The sequence below is a fragment of the Chiloscyllium plagiosum genome, unplaced genomic scaffold (genome assembly GCF_037043375.1).
Source record: "Chiloscyllium plagiosum isolate Xiang-an unplaced genomic scaffold, Cpla_swu_hap1 HiC_scaffold_17, whole genome shotgun sequence".
Lineage (NCBI taxonomy): Eukaryota > Metazoa > Chordata > Chondrichthyes > Orectolobiformes > Hemiscylliidae > Chiloscyllium > Chiloscyllium plagiosum.
In genome coordinates this window covers 80,626,314-80,649,666 of record NW_028270155.1, presented here as the reverse complement: position 1 = coordinate 80,649,666, position 23,353 = coordinate 80,626,314, and the positions used below count along the sequence as shown (strand labels likewise).

The 23,353-nt window shown below is 56.4% G+C and overlaps 1 protein-coding gene across 4 annotated transcripts in view; it reads left to right on the top strand.

The window, feature by feature from the left end:
• Positions 1-10,183: 10,183 nt before the first annotated feature.
• The window catches only part of coq9 (coenzyme Q9 homolog (S. cerevisiae)), a 33,672-nt gene continuing 20,502 nt past the window's right edge, over positions 10,184-23,353 (top strand). The window contains exons 1-7 of one of the 4 annotated variants that reach the window (XM_087996115.1): positions 10,184-10,296; positions 11,874-12,012; positions 12,981-13,119; positions 14,062-14,204; positions 15,236-15,320; positions 21,253-21,357; positions 22,066-22,221. In XM_087996115.1, coding sequence (XP_087852241.1) covers positions 10,251-10,296; positions 11,874-12,012; positions 12,981-13,119; positions 14,062-14,204; positions 15,236-15,320; positions 21,253-21,357; positions 22,066-22,221 — 813 coding nt within the window. In that variant the 5' untranslated portion in view covers positions 10,184-10,250. Of the gene's footprint in view, positions 10,297-10,339; positions 10,617-10,667; positions 10,849-11,873; positions 12,013-12,980; positions 13,120-14,061; positions 14,205-15,235; positions 15,321-21,252; positions 21,358-22,065; positions 22,222-23,353 lie in introns of those variants that run through there. The other 3 variants (XM_087996114.1, XM_087996113.1, XM_087996116.1) reach the window with 3 other exon arrangements.

The following is a 23,353-nucleotide window of genomic DNA, read 5'->3' as shown; positions in this document are numbered from 1 at the left end:
CGCCTTCTCCCCCCCCCACTCCCTCTCTCGCCTTCTCCCCCCCCCACTCCCTCTCTCGCCTTCTCCCCCCCCCACTCCCTCTCTCGCCTTCTCCCCCCCTCCACTCCCTCTCTCGCCTTCTCCCCCCCTCCACTCCCTCTCTCGCCTTCTCCCCCCCCCACTCCCTCTCTCGCCTTCTCCCCCCCCCACTCCCTCTCTCGCCTTCTCCCCCCCCCACTCCCTCTCTCGCCTTCTCCCCCCCCCCACTCCCTCTCTCGCCTTCTCCCCCCCCCACTCCCTCTCTCGCCTTCTCCCCCCCCCCACTCCCTCTCTCGCCTTCTCCCCCCCCCCACTCCCTCTCTCGCCTTCTCCCCCCCCCCACTCCCTCTCTCGCCTTCTCCCCCCCCCACTCCCTCTCTCGCCTTCTCCCCCCCCACTCCCTCTCTCGCCTTCTCCCCCCCCCACTCCCTCTCTCGCCTTCTTTCGCCTTCTCCCCCCCCCACTCCCTCTCTCGCCTTCTCCCCCCCCACTCCCTCTCTCGCCTTCTCCCCCCCCACTCCCTCTCTCGCCTTCTCCCCCCCCACTCCCTCTCTCGCCTTCTCCCCCCCCCACTCCCTCTCTCGCCTTCTTTCGCCTTCTCCCCCCCCCACTCCCTCTCTCGCCTTCTCCCCCCCCCACTCCCTCTCTCGCCTTCTCCCCCCCCCACTCCCTCTCGCCTTCTCCCCCCCCCACTCCCTCTCTCGCCTTCTCCCCCCCCACTCCCTCTCTCGCCTTCTCCCCCCCCCACTCCCTCTCTCGCCTTCTCCCCCCCCCACTCCCTCTCTCGCCTTCTCCCCCCCCCCCACTCCCTCTCTCGCCTTCTTTCGCCTTCTCCCCCCCCCACTCCCTCTCTCGCCTTCTTTCGCCTTCTCACCCCCCCACTCCCTCTCTCGCCTTCTTTCGCCTTCTCCCCCCCCCACTCCCTCTCTCGCCTTCTTTCGCCTTCTCCCCCCCCCACTCCCTCTCTCGCCTTCTTTCGCCTTCTCCCCCCCCCACTCCCTCTCTCGCCTTCTTTCGCCTTCTCCCCCCCCCACTCCCTCTCTCGCCTTCTTTCGCCTTCTCCCCCCCCCACTCCCTCTCTCGCCTTCTTTCGCCTTCTCCCCCCCCCACTCCCTCTCTCGCCTTCTTTCGCCTTCTCCCCCCCCCACTCCCGCTCTCGCCTTCTTTCGCCTTCTCCCCCCCCCACTCCCTCTCTCGCCTTCTTTCGCCTTCTCCCCCCCCCCCACTCCCTCTCTCGCCTTCTTTCGCCTTCTCCCCCCCCCACTCCCTCTCTCGCCTTCTGTCGCCTTCTCCCCCCCCCACTCCCTCTCTCGCCTTCTTTCGCCTTCTCCCCCCCCGCACTCCCTCTCTCGCCTTCTTTCGCCTTCTCCCCCCCCCACTCCCTCTCTCGCCTTCTTTCGCCTTCTCCCCCCCCCACTCCCTCTCTCGCCTTCTTTCGCCTTCTCCCCCCCCCCACTCCCTCTCTCGCCTTCTTTCGCCTTCTCCCCCCCCCACTCCCTCTCTCGCCTTCTTTCGCCTTCTCCCCCCCCCACTCCCTCTCTCGCCTTCTTTCGCCTTCTCCCCCCCCCACTCCCTCTCTCGCCTTCTTTCGCCTTCTCCCCCCCCACTCCCTCTCTCCCCCCCGCACCAACCCTCTCTCCCCCCCCTTACCCCAGCACCAACCCTCTCTCCCCCCCCTTACCCCCGCACCAACCCTCTCTCCCTCCCCTTACCCCCGCACCAACCCTCTCTCCCTCCCCTTACCCCCGCACCAACCCTCTCTCCCTCCCCTTACCCCCGCACCAACCCTCTCTCCCTCCCCTTACCCCCGCACCAACCCTCTCTCCCTCCCCTTACCCCCGCACCAACCCTCTCTCCCTCCCCTTACCCCCGCACCAACCCTCTCTCCCTCCCCTTACCCCCGCACCAACCCTCTCTCCCTCCCCTTACCCCCGCACCAACCCTCTCTCCCTCCCCTTACCCCCGCACCAACCCTCTCTCCCTCCCCTTACCCCCGCACCAACTCTCTCTCCCTCCCCTTACCCCCGCACCAACTCTCTCTCCCTCCCCTTACCCCCGCACCAACTCTCTCTCCCTCCCCTTACCCCCGCACCAACTCTCTCTCCCTCCCCTTACCCCCGCACCAACTCTCTCTCCCTCCCCTTACCCCCGCTCCCTCTCTCTCTCTCCTCCCCTTACCCCCGCACCAACTCTCTCTCCCTCCCCTTACCCCCGCTCCCTCTCTCTCTCTCTCCCTCCCCTTACCCCCGCTCCCTCTCTCTCTCTTCCTCCCCTTACCCCCACTCCCTCTCTCTCTCTTCCTCCCCTTACCCCCACTCCCTCTCTCTCTCTTCCTCCCCTTACCCCCACTCCCTCTCTTCCTCCCCTTACTCCCTCTCTCTTCCTCCCCTTACCCCCACACTCTCTCTCTCTCTCCCCCTCCCCTTACCCCCACTCCCTCTCTCTTCCTCCCCTTACCCCCACTCCCTCTCTTCCTCCCCTTACCCCCACTCCCTCTCTCTTCCTCCCCTTACCCCCACTCCCTCTCTCTCTCTTCCTCCCCTTACCCCCACACTCTCTCTCTCTCTCCCCCTCCCCTTACCCCCACTCCCTCTCTTCCTCCCCTTACCCCCACTCCCTCTCTCTTCCTCCCCTTACCCCCGCTCCCTCTCTCTCTCTCTTCCTCCCCTTACCCCCGCTCCCTCTCTCTCTCTCTTCCTCCCCTTACCCCCGCTCCCTCTCTCTCTCTCTTCCTCCCCTTACCCCCGCTCCCTCTCTCTCTCTTCCTCCCCTTACCCCCGCTCCCTCTCTCTCTCTCTTCCTCCCCTTACCCCCGCTCCCTCTCTCTCTCTCTTCCTCCCCTTACCCCCGCTCCCTCTCTCTCTCTCTTCCTCCCCTTACCCCCGCTCCCTCTCTCTCTCTCTTCCTCCCCTTACCCCCGCTCCCTCTCTCTCTCTCTTCCTCCCCTTACCCCCGCTCCCTCTCTCTCTCTCTTCCTCCCCTTACCCCCGCTCCCTCTCTCTCTCTCTTCCTCCCCTTACCCCCGCTCCCTCTCTCTCTCTCTTCCTCCCCTTACCCCCGCTCCCTCTCTCTCTCTCTTCCTCCCCTTACCCCCGCTCCCTCTCTCTCTCTCTTCCTCCCCTTACCCCCGCTCCCTCTCTCTCTCTCTTCCTCCCCTTACCCCCGCTCCCTCTCTCTCTCTCTTCCTCCCCTTACCCCCGCTCCCTCTCTCTCTCTCTTCCTCCCCTTACCCCCGCTCCCTCTCTCTCTCTCTTCCTCCCCTTACCCCCGCTCCCTCTCTCTCTCTCTTCCTCCCCTTACCCCCGCTCCCTCTCTCTCTCTCTTCCTCCCCTTACCCCCGCTCCCTCTCTCTCTCTCTTCCTCCCCTTACCCCCGCTCCCTCTCTCTCTCTCTTCCTCCCCTTACCCCCGCTCCCTCTCTCTCTCTCTTCCTCCCCTTACCCCCGCTCCCTCTCTCTCTCTCTTCCTCCCCTTACCCCCGCTCCCTCTCTCTCTCTCTTCCTCCCCTTACCCCCGCTCCCTCTCTCTCTCTCTTCCTCCCCTTACCCCCGCTCCCTCTCTCTCTCTCTTCCTCCCCTTACCCCCGCTCCCTCTCTCTCTCTCTTCCTCCCCTTACCCCCACTCCCTCTCTCTCTCTTCCTCCCCTTACCCCCACTCCCTCTCTCTCTCTTCCTCCCCTTACCCCCACTCCCTCTCTCTCTCTTCCTCCCCTTACCCCCACACTCTCTCTCTCTCTCCCCCTCCCCTTACCCCCACTCCCTCTCTTCCTCCCCTTACCCCCACTCCCTCTCTCTTCCTCCCCTTACCCCCGCTCCCTCTCTCTCTCTCTTCCTCCCCTTACCCCCACTCCCTCTCTCTCTCTTCCTCCCCTTACCCCCACTCCCTCTCTCTCTCTTCCTCCCCTTACCCCCACTCCCTCTCTCTCTCTTCCTCCCCTTACCCCCACACTCTCTCTCTCCATCCCCCTCCCCTTACCCCCACTCCCTCTCTTCCTCCCCTTACCCCCACTCCCTCTCTCTTCCTCCCCTTACCCCCGCTCCCTCTCTCTCTCTCTTCCTCCCCTTACCCCCGCTCCCTCTCTCTCTCTCTTCCTCCCCTTACCCCCGCTCCCTCTCTCTCTCTCTTCCTCCCCTTACCCCCACTCCCTCTCTCTCTCTTCCTCCCCTTACCCCCACTCCCTCTCTCTCTCTTCCTCCCCTTACCCCCACTCCCTCTCTCTCTCTTCCTCCCCTTACCCCCGCTCCCTCTCTCTCTCTCTTCCTCCCCTTACCCCCACTCCCTCTCTCTCTCTTCCTCCCCTTACCCCCACTCCCTCTCTCTCTCTTCCTCCCCTTACCCCCACTCCCTCTCTCTCTCTTCCTCCCCTTACCCCCACACTCTCTCTCTCTCTCCCCCTCCCCTTACCCCCACTCCCTCTCTTCCTCCCCTTACCCCCACTCCCTCTCTCTTCCTCCCCTTACCCCCGCTCCCTCTCTCTCTCTCTTCCTCCCCTTACCCCCGCTCCCTCTCTCTCTCTCTTCCTCCCCTTACCCCCGCTCCCTCTCTCTCTCTCTTCCTCCCCTTACCCCCACTCCCTCTCTCTCTCTTCCTCCCCTTACCCCCACTCCCTCTCTCTCTCTTCCTCCCCTTACCCCCACTCCCTCTCTCTCTCTTCCTCCCCTTACCCCCACTCCCTCTCTCTCTCTTCCTCCCCTTACCCCCACTCCCTCTCTCTCTCTTCCTCCCCTTACCCCCACACTCTCTCTCTCTCTCCCCCTCCCCTTACCCCCACTCCCTCTCTTCCTCCCCTTACCCCCACTCCCTCTCTCTTCCTCCCCTTACCCCCACTCCCTCTCTTCCTCCCCTTACCCCCACTCCCTCTCTCTTCCTCCCCTTACCCCCGCTCCCTCTCTCTCTCTCTTCCTCCCCTTACCCCCGCTCCCTCTCTCTCTCTCTTCCTCCCCTTACCCCCGCTCCCTCTCTCTCTCTCTTCCTCCCCTTACCCCCACTCCCTCTCTCTCTCTTCCTCCCCTTACCCCCACTCTCTCTCTTCCTCCCCTTACCCCCACTCCCTCTCTCTCTCTTCCTCCCCTTACCCCCACACTCTCTCTCTCTCTCCCCCTCCCCTTACCCCCACTCCCTCTCTCTTCCTCCCCTTACCCCCACTCCCTCTCTCTTCCTCCCCTTACCCCCACTCCCTCTCTTCCTCCCCTTACCCCCACTCCCTCTCTCTCTCTTCCTCCCCTTACCCCCACACTCTCTCTCTCTCTCCCCCTCCCCTTACCCCCACTCCCTCTCTCTTCCTCCCCTTACCCCCACTCCCTCTCTCTCCCTCCCCTTACCCCCGCTCCCTCTCTCTCTCCCTCCCCTTACCCCCGCACCAACTCTCTCTCCCTCCCCTTACCCCCGCTCCCTCTCTCTCTCTCTCCCTCCCCTTACCCCCGCTCCCTCTCTCTCTCTTCCTCCCCTTACCCCCGCTCCCTCTCTTCCTCCCCTTACCCCCACTCCCTCTCTCTTCCTCCCCTTACCCCCACTCCCTCTCTTCCTCCCCTTACCCCCACTCCCTCTCTCTTCCTCCCCTTACCCCCACTCCCTCTCTCTTCCTCCCCTTACCCCCACTCCCTCTCTCTTCCTCCCCTTACCCCCACTCCCTCTCTCTCCCCCCCTCCCCTTACCCCCACTCCCTCTCTCTCCCCCTCCCCTTACCCCCACTCCCTCTCTTCCTCCCCTTACCCCCACTCCCTCTCTCTTCCTCCCCTTACCCCCACTCCCTCTCTTCCTCCCCTTACCCCCACTCCCTCTCTCTTCCTCCCCTTACCCCCGCTCCCTCTCTCTCTCTCTTCCTCCCCTTACCCCCGCTCCCTCTCTCTCTCTCTTCCTCCCCTTACCCCCGCTCCCTCTCTCTCTCTCTTCCTCCCCTTACCCCCACTCCCTCTCTCTCTCTTCCTCCCCTTACCCCCACTCCCTCTCTCTCTCTTCCTCCCCTTACCCCCACTCCCTCTCTCTCTCTTCCTCCCCTTACCCCCACTCCCTCTCTCTCTCTTCCTCCCCTTACCCCCACTCCCTCTCTCTCTCTTCCTCCCCTTACCCCCACTCCCTCTCTCTCCCTCCCCTTACCCCCACACTCTCTCTCTCTCTCCCCCTCCCCTTACCCCCACTCCCTCTCTTCCTCCCCTTACCCCCACTCCCTCTCTCTTCCTCCCCTTACCCCCACTCCCTCTCTTCCTCCCCTTACCCCCACTCCCTCTCTCTTCCTCCCCTTACCCCCGCTCCCTCTCTCTCTCTCTTCCTCCCCTTACCCCCGCTCCCTCTCTCTCTCTCTTCCTCCCCTTACCCCCGCTCCCTCTCTCTCTCTCTTCCTCCCCTTACCCCCACTCCCTCTCTCTCTCTTCCTCCCCTTACCCCCACTCTCTCTCTTCCTCCCCTTACCCCCACTCCCTCTCTCTCTCTTCCTCCCCTTACCCCCACACTCTCTCTCTCTCTCCCCCTCCCCTTACCCCCACTCCCTCTCTTCCTCCCCTTACCCCCACTCCCTCTCTCTTCCTCCCCTTACCCCCACTCCCTCTCTTCCTCCCCTTACTCCCTCTCTCTTCCTCCCCTTACCCCCACACTCTCTCTCTCTCTCCCCCTCCCCTTACCCCCACTCCCTCTCTCTTCCTCCCCTTACCCCCACTCCCTCTCTTCCTCCCCTTACCCCCACTCCCTCTCTCTTCCTCCCCTTACCCCCACTCCCTCTCTCTCTCTTCCTCCCCTTACCCCCACACTCTCTCTCTCTCTCCCCCTCCCCTTACCCCCACTCCCTCTCTTCCTCCCCTTACCCCCACTCCCTCTCTCTTCCTCCCCTTACCCCCACTCCCTCTCTCTCTCTCTTCCTCCCCTTACCCCCGCTCCCTCTCTCTCTCTCTTCCTCCCCTTACCCCCGCTCCCTCTCTCTCTCTCTTCCTCCCCTTACCCCCGCTCCCTCTCTCTCTCTTCCTCCCCTTACCCCCGCTCCCTCTCTCTCTCTCTTCCTCCCCTTACCCCCGCTCCCTCTCTCTCTCTCTTCCTCCCCTTACCCCCGCTCCCTCTCTCTCTCTCTTCCTCCCCTTACCCCCGCTCCCTCTCTCTCTCTCTTCCTCCCCTTACCCCCGCTCCCTCTCTCTCTCTCTTCCTCCCCTTACCCCCGCTCCCTCTCTCTCTCTCTTCCTCCCCTTACCCCCGCTCCCTCTCTCTCTCTCTTCCTCCCCTTACCCCCGCTCCCTCTCTCTCTCTCTTCCTCCCCTTACCCCCGCTCCCTCTCTCTCTCTCTTCCTCCCCTTACCCCCGCTCCCTCTCTCTCTCTCTTCCTCCCCTTACCCCCGCTCCCTCTCTCTCTCTCTTCCTCCCCTTACCCCCGCTCCCTCTCTCTCTCTCTTCCTCCCCTTACCCCCGCTCCCTCTCTCTCTCTCTTCCTCCCCTTACCCCCGCTCCCTCTCTCTCTCTCTTCCTCCCCTTACCCCCGCTCCCTCTCTCTCTCTCTTCCTCCCCTTACCCCCGCTCCCTCTCTCTCTCTCTTCCTCCCCTTACCCCCGCTCCCTCTCTCTCTCTCTTCCTCCCCTTACCCCCGCTCCCTCTCTCTCTCTCTTCCTCCCCTTACCCCCGCTCCCTCTCTCTCTCTCTTCCTCCCCTTACCCCCGCTCCCTCTCTCTCTCTCTTCCTCCCCTTACCCCCGCTCCCTCTCTCTCTCTCTTCCTCCCCTTACCCCCGCTCCCTCTCTCTCTCTCTTCCTCCCCTTACCCCCGCTCCCTCTCTCTCTCTCTTCCTCCCCTTACCCCCGCTCCCTCTCTCTCTCTCTTCCTCCCCTTACCCCCGCTCCCTCTCTCTCTCTCTTCCTCCCCTTACCCCCACTCCCTCTCTCTCTCTTCCTCCCCTTACCCCCACTCCCTCTCTCTCTCTTCCTCCCCTTACCCCCACTCCCTCTCTCTCTCTTCCTCCCCTTACCCCCACACTCTCTCTCTCTCTCCCCCTCCCCTTACCCCCACTCCCTCTCTTCCTCCCCTTACCCCCACTCCCTCTCTCTTCCTCCCCTTACCCCCGCTCCCTCTCTCTCTCTCTTCCTCCCCTTACCCCCACTCCCTCTCTCTCTCTTCCTCCCCTTACCCCCACTCCCTCTCTCTCTCTTCCTCCCCTTACCCCCACTCCCTCTCTCTCTCTTCCTCCCCTTACCCCCACACTCTCTCTCTCCATCCCCCTCCCCTTACCCCCACTCCCTCTCTTCCTCCCCTTACCCCCACTCCCTCTCTCTTCCTCCCCTTACCCCCGCTCCCTCTCTCTCTCTCTTCCTCCCCTTACCCCCGCTCCCTCTCTCTCTCTCTTCCTCCCCTTACCCCCGCTCCCTCTCTCTCTCTCTTCCTCCCCTTACCCCCACTCCCTCTCTCTCTCTTCCTCCCCTTACCCCCACTCCCTCTCTCTCTCTTCCTCCCCTTACCCCCACTCCCTCTCTCTCTCTTCCTCCCCTTACCCCCGCTCCCTCTCTCTCTCTCTTCCTCCCCTTACCCCCACTCCCTCTCTCTCTCTTCCTCCCCTTACCCCCACTCCCTCTCTCTCTCTTCCTCCCCTTACCCCCACTCCCTCTCTCTCTCTTCCTCCCCTTACCCCCACACTCTCTCTCTCTCTCCCCCTCCCCTTACCCCCACTCCCTCTCTTCCTCCCCTTACCCCCACTCCCTCTCTCTTCCTCCCCTTACCCCCGCTCCCTCTCTCTCTCTCTTCCTCCCCTTACCCCCGCTCCCTCTCTCTCTCTCTTCCTCCCCTTACCCCCGCTCCCTCTCTCTCTCTCTTCCTCCCCTTACCCCCACTCCCTCTCTCTCTCTTCCTCCCCTTACCCCCACTCCCTCTCTCTCTCTTCCTCCCCTTACCCCCACTCCCTCTCTCTCTCTTCCTCCCCTTACCCCCACTCCCTCTCTCTCTCTTCCTCCCCTTACCCCCACTCCCTCTCTCTCTCTTCCTCCCCTTACCCCCACACTCTCTCTCTCTCTCCCCCTCCCCTTACCCCCACTCCCTCTCTTCCTCCCCTTACCCCCACTCCCTCTCTCTTCCTCCCCTTACCCCCACTCCCTCTCTTCCTCCCCTTACCCCCACTCCCTCTCTCTTCCTCCCCTTACCCCCGCTCCCTCTCTCTCTCTCTTCCTCCCCTTACCCCCGCTCCCTCTCTCTCTCTCTTCCTCCCCTTACCCCCGCTCCCTCTCTCTCTCTCTTCCTCCCCTTACCCCCACTCCCTCTCTCTCTCTTCCTCCCCTTACCCCCACTCTCTCTCTTCCTCCCCTTACCCCCACTCCCTCTCTCTCTCTTCCTCCCCTTACCCCCACACTCTCTCTCTCTCTCCCCCTCCCCTTACCCCCACTCCCTCTCTCTTCCTCCCCTTACCCCCACTCCCTCTCTCTTCCTCCCCTTACCCCCACTCCCTCTCTTCCTCCCCTTACTCCCTCTCTCTTCCTCCCCTTACCCCCACACTCTCTCTCTCTCTCCCCCTCCCCTTACCCCCACTCCCTCTCTCTTCCTCCCCTTACCCCCACTCCCTCTCTTCCTCCCCTTACCCCCACTCCCTCTCTTCCTCCCCTTACCCCCACTCCCTCTCTCTTCCTCCCCTTACCCCCACTCCCTCTCTCTCTCTTCCTCCCCTTACCCCCACACTCTCTCTCTCTCTCCCCCTCCCCTTACCCCCACTCCCTCTCTTCCTCCCCTTACCCCCACTCCCTCTCTTCCTCCCCTTACCCCCACTCCCTCTCTCTTCCTCCCCTTACCCCCACTCCCTCTCTCTTCCTCCCCTTACCCCCACTCCCTCTCTCTTCCTCCCCTTACCCCCACTCCCTCTCTCTTCCTCCCCTTACCCCCACTCCCTCTCTCTCTCTTCCTCCCCTTACCCCCACTCCCTCTCTCTCTCTTCCTCCCCTTACCCCCACACTCTCTCTCTCTCTCCCCCTCCCCTTACCCCCACTCCCTCTCTTCCTCCCCTTACCCCCACTCCCTCTCTCTTCCTCCCCTTACCCCCACTCCCTCTCTCTTCCTCCCCTTACCCCCACTCCCTCTCTTCCTCCCCTTACTCCCTCTCTCTTCCTCCCCTTACCCCCACACTCTCTCTCTCTCTCTCTCTCTCTCCCTCCCCTTACCCTTTATCCCTCCTCCTTCCCCCACACTCACCCTCTCTCGCGCTGGCTCTCCGTCGGATGCCCTGCCCCGCCCCCTGTCCCTGACGTCATCACCCTGCGCCGCCCTCTGTGGAAGGACCCGCGGGGCGATGGCGGCGCTGTGGCGGCGCGGACTTCAGGGAGGACTGCGCATCGGTAATTGCCCCACCGCCCCCGGGGATCGGGGCCTGCCCCTGCCCCTGCCCACCGGGGCCTTGCTGGGACCCGGCTGCGGCGGTGAGCCGTCCCCGCCATCTCCTGGACCGAAACAGGCCGTTCGGCCCCACGGCTCCGTGCTGTGACCCCCGCCCTGCCCTGCCCCCTGTGACATTGAGTCCCTTCACAGACACAACAGGGGCCCTTACCCCAGAGCTCCCGCCGTGCGGGGCCTGCCCCCGGGACAGCTACAGTGGCGTTTTTGAAAATGGAGAGGGAACAACCATCCCTGGAGGACGACATCCGGAGAAAGAAACGGAGTTAACATTTCGAGTCCAGTGACTTCTTTTGTGAATTAGAAGCAACCTGGGGTTTATTAAAAAAAGTGTCCTTCACGCCGATGACCAGTTTGGGGGTCGGCGTGTAGGGGGAGCGAAAGGAGTGAGCAGATCAATGGAGACTGTGCCCAGAGGGAGAGAATCAAAAGGATAGACAAGATAGTGGTTTTTGATAGAATGACATTTTGGAAGTGATAACTGGGACTGTGAATAGGTAAAAGTGGATTTTCTGTACTAACAGCGAATCCATTTCATGACAGAACTGGGGTGTGGGGTTAGGTAATACACAACAAAAGGTTTGGTCATGCTCTGAAATTGTTAAAGTTGATGGGGTCCAGGAGGCTGCAGGATCACAATGTAGAAAATGAGGTGCAGTTAGTTCTTCCAGTCTGCGTTGAACTTCGTTGAAGCACTACAGCAGGCCCAAGGCAGAAATGAAAACCAGAAGAACAGCAGATGTTGTAAATGAGAACCAAAAGCAGAAAGTGCTGGAAAAAGCTCAGCAGGTCTGGCAGCATCAGTTCTGAGGAAGGGTCACCGGACCCAAAACGTTTACTCTGATTTCTCTTCATAGATGTTGCCAGACCTGTGAGCTTTTCAAGCAACATCTGTTTTTGTTTCTGAGACAGAAATGTTGGCCAGGGAAATGCAGGCAACTGGAAGCTCAGGGCAATTTTTGCAGGCAGATTAAAGACTGTCTATATTTATTCTCCCCAGTGTAGAGGAAGTTGTATTTTGAGCAGCAAATATAGCAAACTAGATTGAATGAAATGTCGGTTAATTGTTGCTTCATCTGGGTGGTCTTTCTGGGGAGATAGTGAGAAGGCGATTGCAAGACAAGGTGCTGTGGGGAGATGTTAAGGATTGCAGAAGAGTGAACCAGTGTAAACAAAAGGGAATGGTCTCTGCAGAATGCTGACAAGAGAGAGGAGGGGAATAGGTGTTTGAGATTTCATCCCACTTGCAGTGGTGGAAATGGTGACTTCTGATCCTTTGGATGTGGAAGCCAGTGGGGTGGAAAGTGAGGATGAGACAACAGTACTGGTGTCGGGGGGGGAGGGCAGGCGTGAGGGCAGAATGTCAGAAATGGGTCAGACATGGCTTAGGATTCATAGAGAGAGCCTTACTCTATCTAATCCCATGCTATACCTGTGCTGGAGTATTTCATATGAGTGATTGGTTTAATGTTCTTTGTCATGAATGAATCAGAGAACTGAAGGCCTTTTTCTCTGCCAACAGTTGGTCTGTACTCACGTGATGTGGTGCGTAGGGGTCTGCGATCATCACTGTATTTACGGGTGTCTGGTGAGGAGCAGGAGACCAAACAGCGCCCTCAGAGCTCTCAGATGTACACAGCGACCCAAGAATCCTACTCCAGGTACAGTCAGCTGCTCACACCCTAGAGTAGATCAGCTATAATTCTACATTGTTCAGGATATCATAGACTTTACCTTCTACAGCACATTAAAACAGTGTTTAAATAAACTTTTTAAGAAATTTGTTCATGGGATTTCTGCATCGCTGGCTGGTCCAGCCTTTTGAGAAGGTGGTTGTGAAACTATGAAGTCTTTGGGTTGTAGGTAACAAAGCTGTGAGGCAGGGAATTCCAGGATTTTGACCCAGTGACACTAAAGGAACAGCGATGTATTTCCAAGTCAGGATGGTGAGTGGCTTGGAGGAGAATTTGCAGATCATGTTCCCACCTGTCTGATGCCTTTGTAGCCGGCATGGGTTTGGAAAGTGAAGAATCTTCAGTGAATTTCTGTAGTACATCTTGTAGACTGCTACTGATCTTGTGGCGGAGAGACTGAATGTTTGTGGATGTGATGCCAACCAAGCAGGCTGCTTGTCCTGAATGGTGTCATGCTTCTTGAATTTTGTTGGAGTTCCATTCGTCCAGGTGCATGGGGAATACTCCATAACACTTGTACTTTGTAGATGATGGACAGACTTTAGGGAGTGAATTAGAGTGAGGCATATGCTGGTCATGGGGTTACAAATTGTGATCAAATACAATTCTGTTGCTCCTGATGATCCACATTGTCAGGTGTCAGTGTGAATACACACTTGTAATTAGATGAAGACTCTAGTTCTTACACCCTGTATCTATTTGAATTGGGACTGTCACCAGTGAGACTGGATCAGTGCTCTTCCAACCATCCTGGATCACGTTGAATCATGTTCCAGCACTGTCCTTGTGGATCTGCTGCAGTGAATCAATAGGATACATCTACTGCTTCAGTATTTTCCAGGTTGGACATGATGTGACTCTTCTCTCGCTGGTGTGAAAGGAAATGATACAGGAACTGAGAGAATTTTATAACTGTTGCAGTCCCCTTCTCTCAGCAGCCAATCTGATCAGAACGGGGAGAAGGCAGAGGGCTTTGAATCTGAGGAACAGCTGAGGCAGCAGCTCCTATCTGCAGCTCTGGAATTTGTCCCCGTGTATGGCTGGTCGGTGGAGGCCATTGCAGAAGGGGCCAAGGTAGGAACCAAAATCTGATCTTGCTGTAAAATATGAAAAATATGTGTCTGCACATTCTTTCAAACCACTTGGTTTGACCTCCTGTTCTGGCAGTTTTTCAGTGAAAACTGCATGTATAAAAGGGTCACTCTTATTATGACCTGCTAATGTTAAAACAGCTCTTGTTTCTCCTTTGTCTCAATGTTGTTTTGAGGATGCCTGTAGAGTAAAAAAAAAAGTCCTCTGACATCTTTAAATTCTTCCCCTCTCACCTTAAACCTTTGCAACCAGTGTTTGACATATCCATCCTGGGGAAAAAGACTCCAACTATCCACCCTATCTATGCCTCTCATAATTTTATATACTTCTATCAGGTCACCCCTCAGCCTCAACTCTCTAATGACAACAATCCAAGTTTGTCCAACCTCTCCTTACAGCTGATATGCTCCAGTTAGGACAACAACCCAGTAAGCATCCTTTTGCACTCTCTCCAAAGCTTCCACATTCTTCCTGTGGTGTGGTGACCAGAACTGCACACAACACTCGAAATGTGGCCTGACTAAATCAGTTGCAACATGATTTGGCAACGTTTCTATTAAATGACCTGAACGATGAAGGCAAGCATGCCATACACCTTGTTTACCACCTTATCTGTTCGTTTGCCACTTTTCGGGAACTGTGGGCTTGCAACCCAAGATTCTCCTGTACGTCTGTTCCTAAGGGTCCAACCATTTACACTTTCTTCATGCACTTGGCCTAGCAAAATGCATCACCTCACACTTGTCCGGATCCATCTGCCATTTCTATGCCCAACCTTTCAACTGATCTATATCCTGCTGTATCTTTTGATAACCTTCCTCACTATCCACAAATCCACCAAGTGTCCCAGTGAGTGGGGTTTAAGATTCTAATCTGCTGCAGTGTAACCAGCCCTGTGTTTTCTGCCTGTTGTCTTGCCTCAAGGTGTTGGATCTGTCACCGGCACTGACTGGGATGTTCCGTCATGGTCCTGGGGAGTTGGTTCTACACTTTGTGTCTCAGTGTAACAAGCAACTCTCTGAACAATTGAGTGATCAATACCAAAAGGTGCAGCTGGGAGACCAGGAGTAAGTATTGCAGAAGAAGCATTGGCTTCAGGTTCCATGCTGTTCTATCAACTGGGATTGTGATGTAATACGCATGTGAAACAGCGTACCTCTATTATTGGCTAATACCGCAGAGTTCAAAACCACTGCAGCTTTTTACGGACAGTTTAAAGCATCAGGAAATTAAATGGTAAAGTGATGGGAAAAACTGTGCGGATGATATATAAAATCTAGTTGGTTCTTTCATGTGCTTTGGGTTAGAAAAGCGTGACATCCCCACAGGACAAATCCACACCAACACAGTGAATGGGGAACTGACTTTCAACAAGACCCTCCGTGTCTGCCATTGACCAATGGTCATAGGAGAAGCCCCCCTTCCAGAGCTCACAGCAATGCTACAGTCATGCTCTCCACTATCCCTTTCTCCCCTCCCCCCACCCGCCCCGATCACCACTACCCCTTCACACCCTCTCCCTCAACTTTCTTCCCCCATTATTCCCTTCCCCCATCATTCCCATCACCCCGTCCTCCCATCTCCCCTCACCCCTCTCAGACCCTCCCTTGTCACACCCACCCCGTCACCCAGTCACATCCTCCTCTGTCACCCCCTCATGTACTCACCTCATCACTGCCTCACAGCCCCACATTCTCCCCCCATTGTCCCCTTATTCAGTCACCTCTCACCTAATTTCACTCCTCACCCCATGCACCTACTTATTCCATCCAGCCCCTCACCTTCTCTTGCCTTCCCCCCCCCCCACCCCGTTCTCAACCCCCACCCACCCTTGTACCCTCATCCCCTGATCCTTTCAGCCCACCAACCTCTTGTTCCATACCCCTCAAAACCTTGCCATTTCCACCTCACACCATCACTTCATCTGCTCTCGCCCCTCTCACTCTCGTATCCACATTGCTCATCCCTGATCCCCAGCCCGGTTGAAAACTGAAGTGAGATGGCTCCCTGTGGGAACCCCAGAAAATGCTCGGAGAAATCAGAAAAGCAGTTCTCAGCATCCAGTTCTCTACTGATATGTCTTTCTGTTTTTACACAGAGCCAAGCAGACGGACAGGTTTCTCAAGGATGCAGTGGAGGCAAGGTTACGCATGCTGATCCCCTATATTGACAGCTGGCCACAGGTAACACGTGTAGTCACCTATCTCCTGTCTCGAACTGCCAGATGACAATAATCAGCTAGGGCCTATATAATCGGGATATCATTCCGCTCCCCCATTGAATTCAGCGTCATAACCAACTGATGTCTTTGGACTCTATTCTGATCCAATAAATTACATTTTGTTCTGAAGAGATTCAACGCGATTCTCCCAGTACACTGCCCCCCACCAGGGCTCACAGCGGAGAGTGCAGGAGGACCATGCAAGGAGGGGCCACACAGAGCTAAGTGAACCCATGACAAATGGATCTTATCAAAATCTTGCCACATAGTGGGTCAGTGGTAATGTTACTGGACTGGTAATTCAGAGCCCACCAGGTTCAAATGCCAACATAAACTGAGTGAATAAATCTGAAGTAAAATCTAGTCTCAGTAACATGTCCAGTCAACTATCTCCAGTCTCGAACTGCCAGGTGACAATAATCAGCTAGGGCCTATATAATTGGGATATCATTTCCCTCCCCCATTGAATTCAGTGTCATAACCAACTGATGTCTTTGGACTCTATTCTGATCCAGTAAATTACATTTTGTTCTGAAGAGATTCAACTCAATTCTCCCAGAACACTGTCATCATCAATTTTTGTAAAGTCCCATCTGATTCACAAAAGCCCATTGGGGAAGGACAGGTCTGGCCTGCATAAGACTCCAAATCCTAAGCAATGTGGTTGACTCTTAACTGCCCAGAAATGTTTCCAGCAAGTCCATCCAGTTCAAGAGTGATTAGGAATGGGCAACAAGTCCATAAACTATAAGACCATGAGACATAAAGTGGAAGTAGACCATATGGTCCATTGAGTCCATTCAGCCGATCAATGAGATCATGGCCTATCTGATAATCCCCAATTCTACTTTCCTGCCTTTTCCCTATAATCTTTGATTAAAAATCAGTGATTCTTCATCTTGAAGATATTGAGGATCCATCCTTGACAGCTCCCTGCAGTAAAGAATTCCTCAGATTTACGAACCTCTGTGAGAAGAAATTACTCCTCATCACTGTCACAAACGGATCACTCTTTATTCTGAGATTATGCTCTCTGACCCTGGACTGTAGCGGTTGAAGAATGCAGCTCACAATCACTTTCCACAGCACGATTAAAGATGGACAAAAAAATTGTCATAAATTAATTTTAATTTAAAAAAAAATGGTTTGCCCCAACTTTCATGTCAGTTCCCAGAACTCCGTATCAGCCTTGCGTGTATGCTTCTATGAGATAGTGCTCTCCAGGTGCTGAATCTGTGCAGCGTTCCTTCATCAAAAGGGTATGAAGAGAAAGCAGGAACAGGGTACTGAGTTGGATGAACAACCATGATCATATTGAATCGCACAGTGGGCGTGAAGGGCCAAATGACCTACTGCTGCTACTATTTCTATGTTTTGAGGTATTCGATGGCCTCCTACCTCTTGAGGATTGAAAGTCTGCACAATAGCTGGTCTGTATCATGAATAAGAAATGTTTAGAGCGCTATGGGCCAAGTGCAGGCAGATGGGACTAGTTTAGTTTGGGATTATGGTCAGCCTGGATTGGTTGGACCGAAGGGGCTGTTTCCATGTTGTACGACTCTGTATCTGTATCAAATTTCTGACCCTCAGACGGAGCAATGTTCCCTCAGTCCTGATCCTCAAACAGTGCAGTGTTCCCTCAAGCTTGACCATCATTCCTGACCCTCAGATGATACAAACCGACCGACTCCCACAGCTACCTGGACTACACCTCCTCCCACCCCGCCCCCTGTAAAAACGCCATCCCATTCTCCCAATTCCTTCGTCTCCGCCGCATCTGCTCCCAGGAGGACCAGTTCAAAATACGCACAACACAGACGGCCTCCTTCTTCAAGGACCGCAATTTCCCCCCCGACGTGATCGACGATGCCCTCCACCGCATCTCCTCCACTTCCCGCTCCTCCGCCCTTGAGCCCCGCCCCTCCAACCGCCACCAGGACAGAACCCCACTGGTCCTCACCTACCACCCCACCAATCTCCATGTACAGCGCATCATCCGCCGTCACTTCCGCCACCTCCAAACAGACCCCACCACCAAGGATATATTTCCCTCCCCTCCCCTATCAGCTTTCCGTAGAGACCACTCCCTCCGCGACTCCCTTGTCAGATCCACATCCCCCACTGACCCAACCTCCACTCCCGGCACCTTCCCTTGCAACCGCAGGAGGTGCAACACTTGCGCCCACACCTCCCCCCTCACTTCTCTCCAAGGCCCCAAAGGAAACTTCCATATCCGCCACAGATTCACCTGCACCTCCACCCACATTATCTACTGCATCCGCTGCAGCCGGTGTGGCCTCCTCTATATTGGGGAGACAGGCCGCCTACTTGCGGAGCGATTCAGAGAGCACCTCTGGGCCACCCGGACGAACCAACCCAATCACCCTGTAGCACAGCATTTCAACTCCCCCTCCCACTCCACCGAGGATATGCAGGTCATTGGACTCATCCACCGCCAAACCACAACAACGCGACGGTCGGAGGAGGAGCGTCTTATCTTCCGACTGGGAACCCTCCAACCACAGGGGATGAACTTGGACTTCACCAGTTTCTTCATCCCCCCTCCCCCCACCTTGTCTCAGCCGAATCCCTCCAGCCCGGCACCGCCTTCCTGACCTGCAGTCTTCTTCTTGACCTCTCCGCCTCCACCCTACTCCGACCTATCACCCTCACCTTGACCTCTTTCCACCTATCACATTTCCAACGCCCCTCCTCCAAGTCCCTCCTCCCTACCTTTTATCTTCTCCTGCTGAACACTCTCTGCTCATTCCTGAAGAAGGGCATGTGCCCGAAACGTCGAGTCTTCTGTTCCCTAGATGCTGCCTGACCTGCTGTGCTGTTCCAGCAATAAAGTTTCACCTCAGATGATAAAGCAATCCCTTGGCTTTGACTGTATTTCCAAGTCCTGACCTCGGACATCACATTGATCCCTCAGAGCCTCTGATAGAGCGGCGTTCGCTCAGTCTTGACCCTTGGACAGTGCAGCATTTCCTCACTCCTGACCCTCAGATTGAGCAGCGCTCTCTCAGTCCTGACTCTCTGATGGAACAGCATTTCCTCAGGCCTGGCCCTTGGATAGTGCACCGTTCCCTCGTGCCTGACCCTCAGAAGGAACAGTGTTCCCTCAGGCCTGACCCTCAGATGGAACAGCGAACCCTCAGTCCTGACCCTCTGATGGAACAGCATTCCCTCAGGCCTGGCCCTTAGTGCACCGTTCCCTCAGGCCTGACCCTCAGATGGAACAGCGTTCCCTCAGGCCTGGCCCTTAGTGCACCGTTCCCTCAGGCCTGACCCTAAGATGGAACAGCGATCCCTCAGTCCTGACCCTCTGATGGAACAGCATTCCCTCAGGCCTGGCCCTTAGATAGTGCACCGTTCCCTCAGGCCTGACCCTCAGATGGAACAGCGTTCCCTCAGGCCTGACCTCTGATGGAACAGCGATCCCTCAGTTCTGACCCTCTGATGGAACAGCATATCCTCAGGCCTGACCCTCAATGGAACAGCGATCCTCAGTCCTGACCCTCAGGTGGAATAGCATTTCCTCAGGCCTAACCCTCCGGTGGAACAGCGCTCTCTCAGTCCTGATCCTAGGATGGGGGCAGCATACACTCTGTCTTGACCCTCAAATAGACCAGCGTTCCCTCAGATCTGACCATCAGAACAAAATTCCCCCGATTTGTACCTTCGGACAGTGCAGTGTTCCCACAGTACTGACCCTCAGATGGAGCAGTTCTCCCTCAGTCCTGACCCTCGGACAGTGCAGTGCTCCCTCAGTCCAGACCCTCGGACAGTGCAGTGTTCCCTCAGTCCAGACCCTCGGACAGCGCAGTGCTCCCTCAGTCCTGACCCTCGGACAGTGCAGTGCTCCCTCAGTCCTGACCCTCGGACAGTGCAGTGCTCCCTCAGTCCTGACCCTCGGACAGTGCAGTGCTCCCTCAGTCCAGACCCTCGCACAGTGCAGTGTTCCCTCAGTCCAGACCCTCGGACAGCGCAGTGCTCCCTCAGTCCTGACCCTCGAAAAGTGCAGTGCTCCCTCAGTCCTGACCCTCGGACAGTGCAGTGTTCCCTCAGTCCTGAATCTTAGGAGAGTGCAGTGTTCCCTGAGTCCTAAATCCTCGGAGAGTGCAGTGTTCCCTCAGTCCTGACCCTCGGGCAGTGCAGTGTTCCCTCAGTCCTGACCCTCGGACAGTGCAGTGTTCCCTCAGTCCTGACCCTCGGGCAGTGCAGTGTTCCCTCAGTCCTGACCCTCGGACAGTTCAGTGTTCCCTCAGTCCTGACCCTCGGGCAGTGCAGTGTTCCCTCAGTCCTGACCCTCGCACAGTGCAGTGTTCCCTCAGTCCCGACCCTCGGATAGTGCAGTGCTCCCTCAGTCCTGACCCTCGGGCAGTGCAGTGTTACCTCAGTCCAGACGCTCGCACAGTGCAGTGTTCCCTCAGTCCTGACCCCCAGATGGAGCAGTGTTCCCTCAGCCCTGAATCCTCGGACAGTGCAGTTCTCCCTCAGTCCTGACCCTCGGACAGTGCAGTGCTCCCTCAGTCCTGACCCTCGGACAGTGCAGTGCTCCCTCAGTCCTGACCCTCGGACAGTGCAGTGCTCCCTCAGTCCAGACCCTCGGACAGTGCAGTGCTCCCACAGTCATGACCCTCGGACAGTGCAGTGCTCCCTCAGCCCTGAATCCTCGGAGAGTGCAGTGCTCCCTCAGTCCTGACCCTCGGACAGTGCAGTGCTCCCTCAGTCCTGACCCTCGGACAGTGCAGTGCTCTCTCAGTCCTGACCCTCGGACAGTGCAGTGTTCCCTCAGTCCTGAATCCTCGGACAGTGCAGTGCTCCCTCAGTTCTGACCCTCGGACAGTGCAGTGTTCCCTCAGTCCTGACCTTCGGAGAGTGCAGTGTTCACTCAGTCCTGACCCTCGGACAGTGCAGTGTTCCCTCAGTCCTGACCCTCGGACAGTGCAGTGCTCCCTCAGTCCTGACTCTTGGATAGTGCAGTGTTCCCTCAGTCCTGACCCTCGGACAGTGCAGTGTTCCCTCAGTCCTGACCCTCGGATAGTGCAGTGCTCCCTCAGTCCTGACCCTCGGACAGTGCAGTGTTCCCTCAGTCCTGACCCTCGGACAGTGCAGTGCTCCCTCAGTCCTGACCCTCGGATAGTGCAGTGTTCCCTCAGTCCTGACCCTCGGACAGTGCAGTGTTCACTCAGTACTGACCTTCGGACAGTGCAGTGTTCCCTCAGTCCTGAATCCTCGGACAGTGCAGTGCTCCCTCAGTCCTGACCCTCGGACAGTGCAGTGTTCCCTCAGTCCTGACCCTCGGACAGTGCAGTGTTCCCTCAGTCCTGACCCTCGGACAGTGCAGTGTTCCCTCAGTCCTGACCCTCGGACAGTGCAGTGTTCCCTCAGTCCTGACCCTCGGACAGTGCAGTGTTCCCTCAGTCCTGACCCTCGGACAGTGCAGTGTTCCCTCAGTCCTGACCCTCGGACAGTGCAGTGTTCCCTCAGTCCTGACCCTCGGACAGTGCAGTGTTCCCTCAGTACTGACCTTCGGACAGTGCAGTGTTCCCTCAGTCCTGAATCCTCGGACAGTGCAGTGTTCCCTCAGTCCTGACCCTCGGACAGTGCAGTGCTCTCTCAGTCCTGACCCTCGGACAGTGCAGTGCTCCCTCAGTCCTGACCCTCGGACGGTGCAGTGTTCCCTCAGTCCTGCATTGTAGAACTAGCTGAGAATACTTGCTCAAGTCTCTCGAGTGAGGCATGAATAGACAGCATTCTGACTGAGAGGAGTTTGTGTCATGGCATCTAGTCACTGCCAGCTATCCTGAGCTGCTTTCATTGGAATAATCCATGCAGCACTGTTACCAAACACATACTGATCTCACAATCTTATTACTTTCTGACAGGCAATGAGTATTTTACTGCTGCCCCAAAACATTGCGGAGAGTTTGAGGAGCTTAACGGAGATGGTGGATGAGATCTGGTACTATGCAGGAGACAGGTCCATAGACGTGAGTAACAAATCACAGCATTCCAAAAGGGGAACAAATTTGCAGGGTGTGGAATCTGTAGGTAAACCTGTTTGGGTATGGGACATGGGCTGGGGGGAGGTGGGTCAAGAATGGCGTCTTGAAGAGTGTGGGTTTGCATGGGATGGGGGTACACACGGGGACAGTGTGTGTAGCAAGGGGTTACAGGTAGGGAGGGTGTGTAAATGGGGTGGTGTTTGCATAGGGTTGGAGTTGGCACAGGGGGCGGTCTAGTAGGTTTTGCTGGGATTTGCACAGGGATTACATGTGCATGCGGAGAGAGTAGGCACGGGGTGGGATTTGCACAGGGATTACATGTGCATGGGGAGGGAGGAGGAACAGGGTGGGATTTGCACAGGGATTACATGTGCATGGGGAGGGAGGAGGAACAGGGTGGGATTTGCACAGGGATTACATTTGCATGGGGAGGGAGGAGGAACAGGTTGGGATTTGCACAGGGATTACATTTGCATGGGGAGGGAGGAGGAACAGGGTAGGATATGCCTAGGAGTAGGCTCAGCATGGAGGTGGCTTTTGCAGATGGGGTTGGGATTTACATGGGGTGGGCTTGCATGGAGGTGTGGTTTACACAGGGATGAGATTTGCACGGGGGATTGTCTGCAGGAAGCAGGGTGAGGACCAGTGAACATCCAGTAACTGTGACATTGTGCGTTGTTTACCTGGGAGCAGTCGAGCTGGTACACCAAGCGAGCTATCTTGGCTGGAATCTACAACACGACAGAGCTGGTGCTGCTTCAGGATTCTTCCCCGGATTATGAAGATACCTGGAACTTCCTGGAAAACCGTGTTCATGATGCTACCAACATGGCCCATTCTGCCAAACAGGTGAGGACCCAGTCAGCATCCACATTGCCTGAGAGACAGCTCGATCTGTCAGGGTCAACAGCTACGTTTGGGTCTACACGTGTTTTGCTCAATCCTCATACTCCGTGTTCCCCTAAAGCCACAGGGTGGCTGTTTGTTACAGATGTACTGCCGCCATGCATTAACAGTATTCCCACGATATTCCCGCCATCCCACATAGGATCGTAAGAAATAGGAACAAGAGCAGGAATGATATAACAAGCAAGGAGGTTTTCGGTGGATTTAAAAGTGTACAAATCCACAGGTCAGGATGAGTTATACCCCAGGCTGCTGTGGGAGATGAGGGGGCCCCTATTCAAATTTCAAACCCTTTCTGGCACAGCAGAGGTGCCAGAGGACTGATAAAGAAGGGCGTAGAGAGACTCCAGGGAACGACAGGCCAGTGGGAGGGAATCAGTTGGAGAAAATAGTTAAGGAAACATTAACTTCCAGTTGGAGAAGCAAGGATTGATCAAGAATGGTCAACTGAGGGAAGTCATGCCTAGCAAATCTAGTCGAATTTTTCAAGGAGTTGACAAGGTGAGTGTAGGGCAGTTGATGTCGTCTATGTGGAGTTCTGCAAGACCTTTGACAAAGTCCCACATGGAAACTGAGAAAGAAGATAAAGCTCATGGTATCCAGGGTAATTTGGCAGGTTGGATGGACCCAAAATGGCTTACTAGTAGGAAACAGAGGGTGGTGGTAGAAGGCTGTGTGACTGGAACCCAGTGTGCATAGGCATACCACAGAGATCAGTGCTGGGTCCTTTATTGTTTGTGATATTCAGAAACGATGGAGATGAGAATGTGGGGCTGTGAGGGGGAAATGGTAAGTTTGCAGATAACACAAAGATTAGATGATAGTTGTCAGTGAGGAGGACGATGTTGGGGGTACAGGAGCATATCAACAGATTTGTCAGGTGGAACTTAACTCTGATAACTGTGAGGTGATGCACTGTGGAAGAAGGGAATACTCAATGATTGTCAGAACACTAGGCAGCTGAGAGGAACAGAAGGATGGTGGCCTTGTCCACAGAGCCCTGAAGGTGTCAGAACAGGTTAGATTAGATTCCCTACAGTATGGAAACAGGCCCTTCAGCCCAACGAGTCCACAC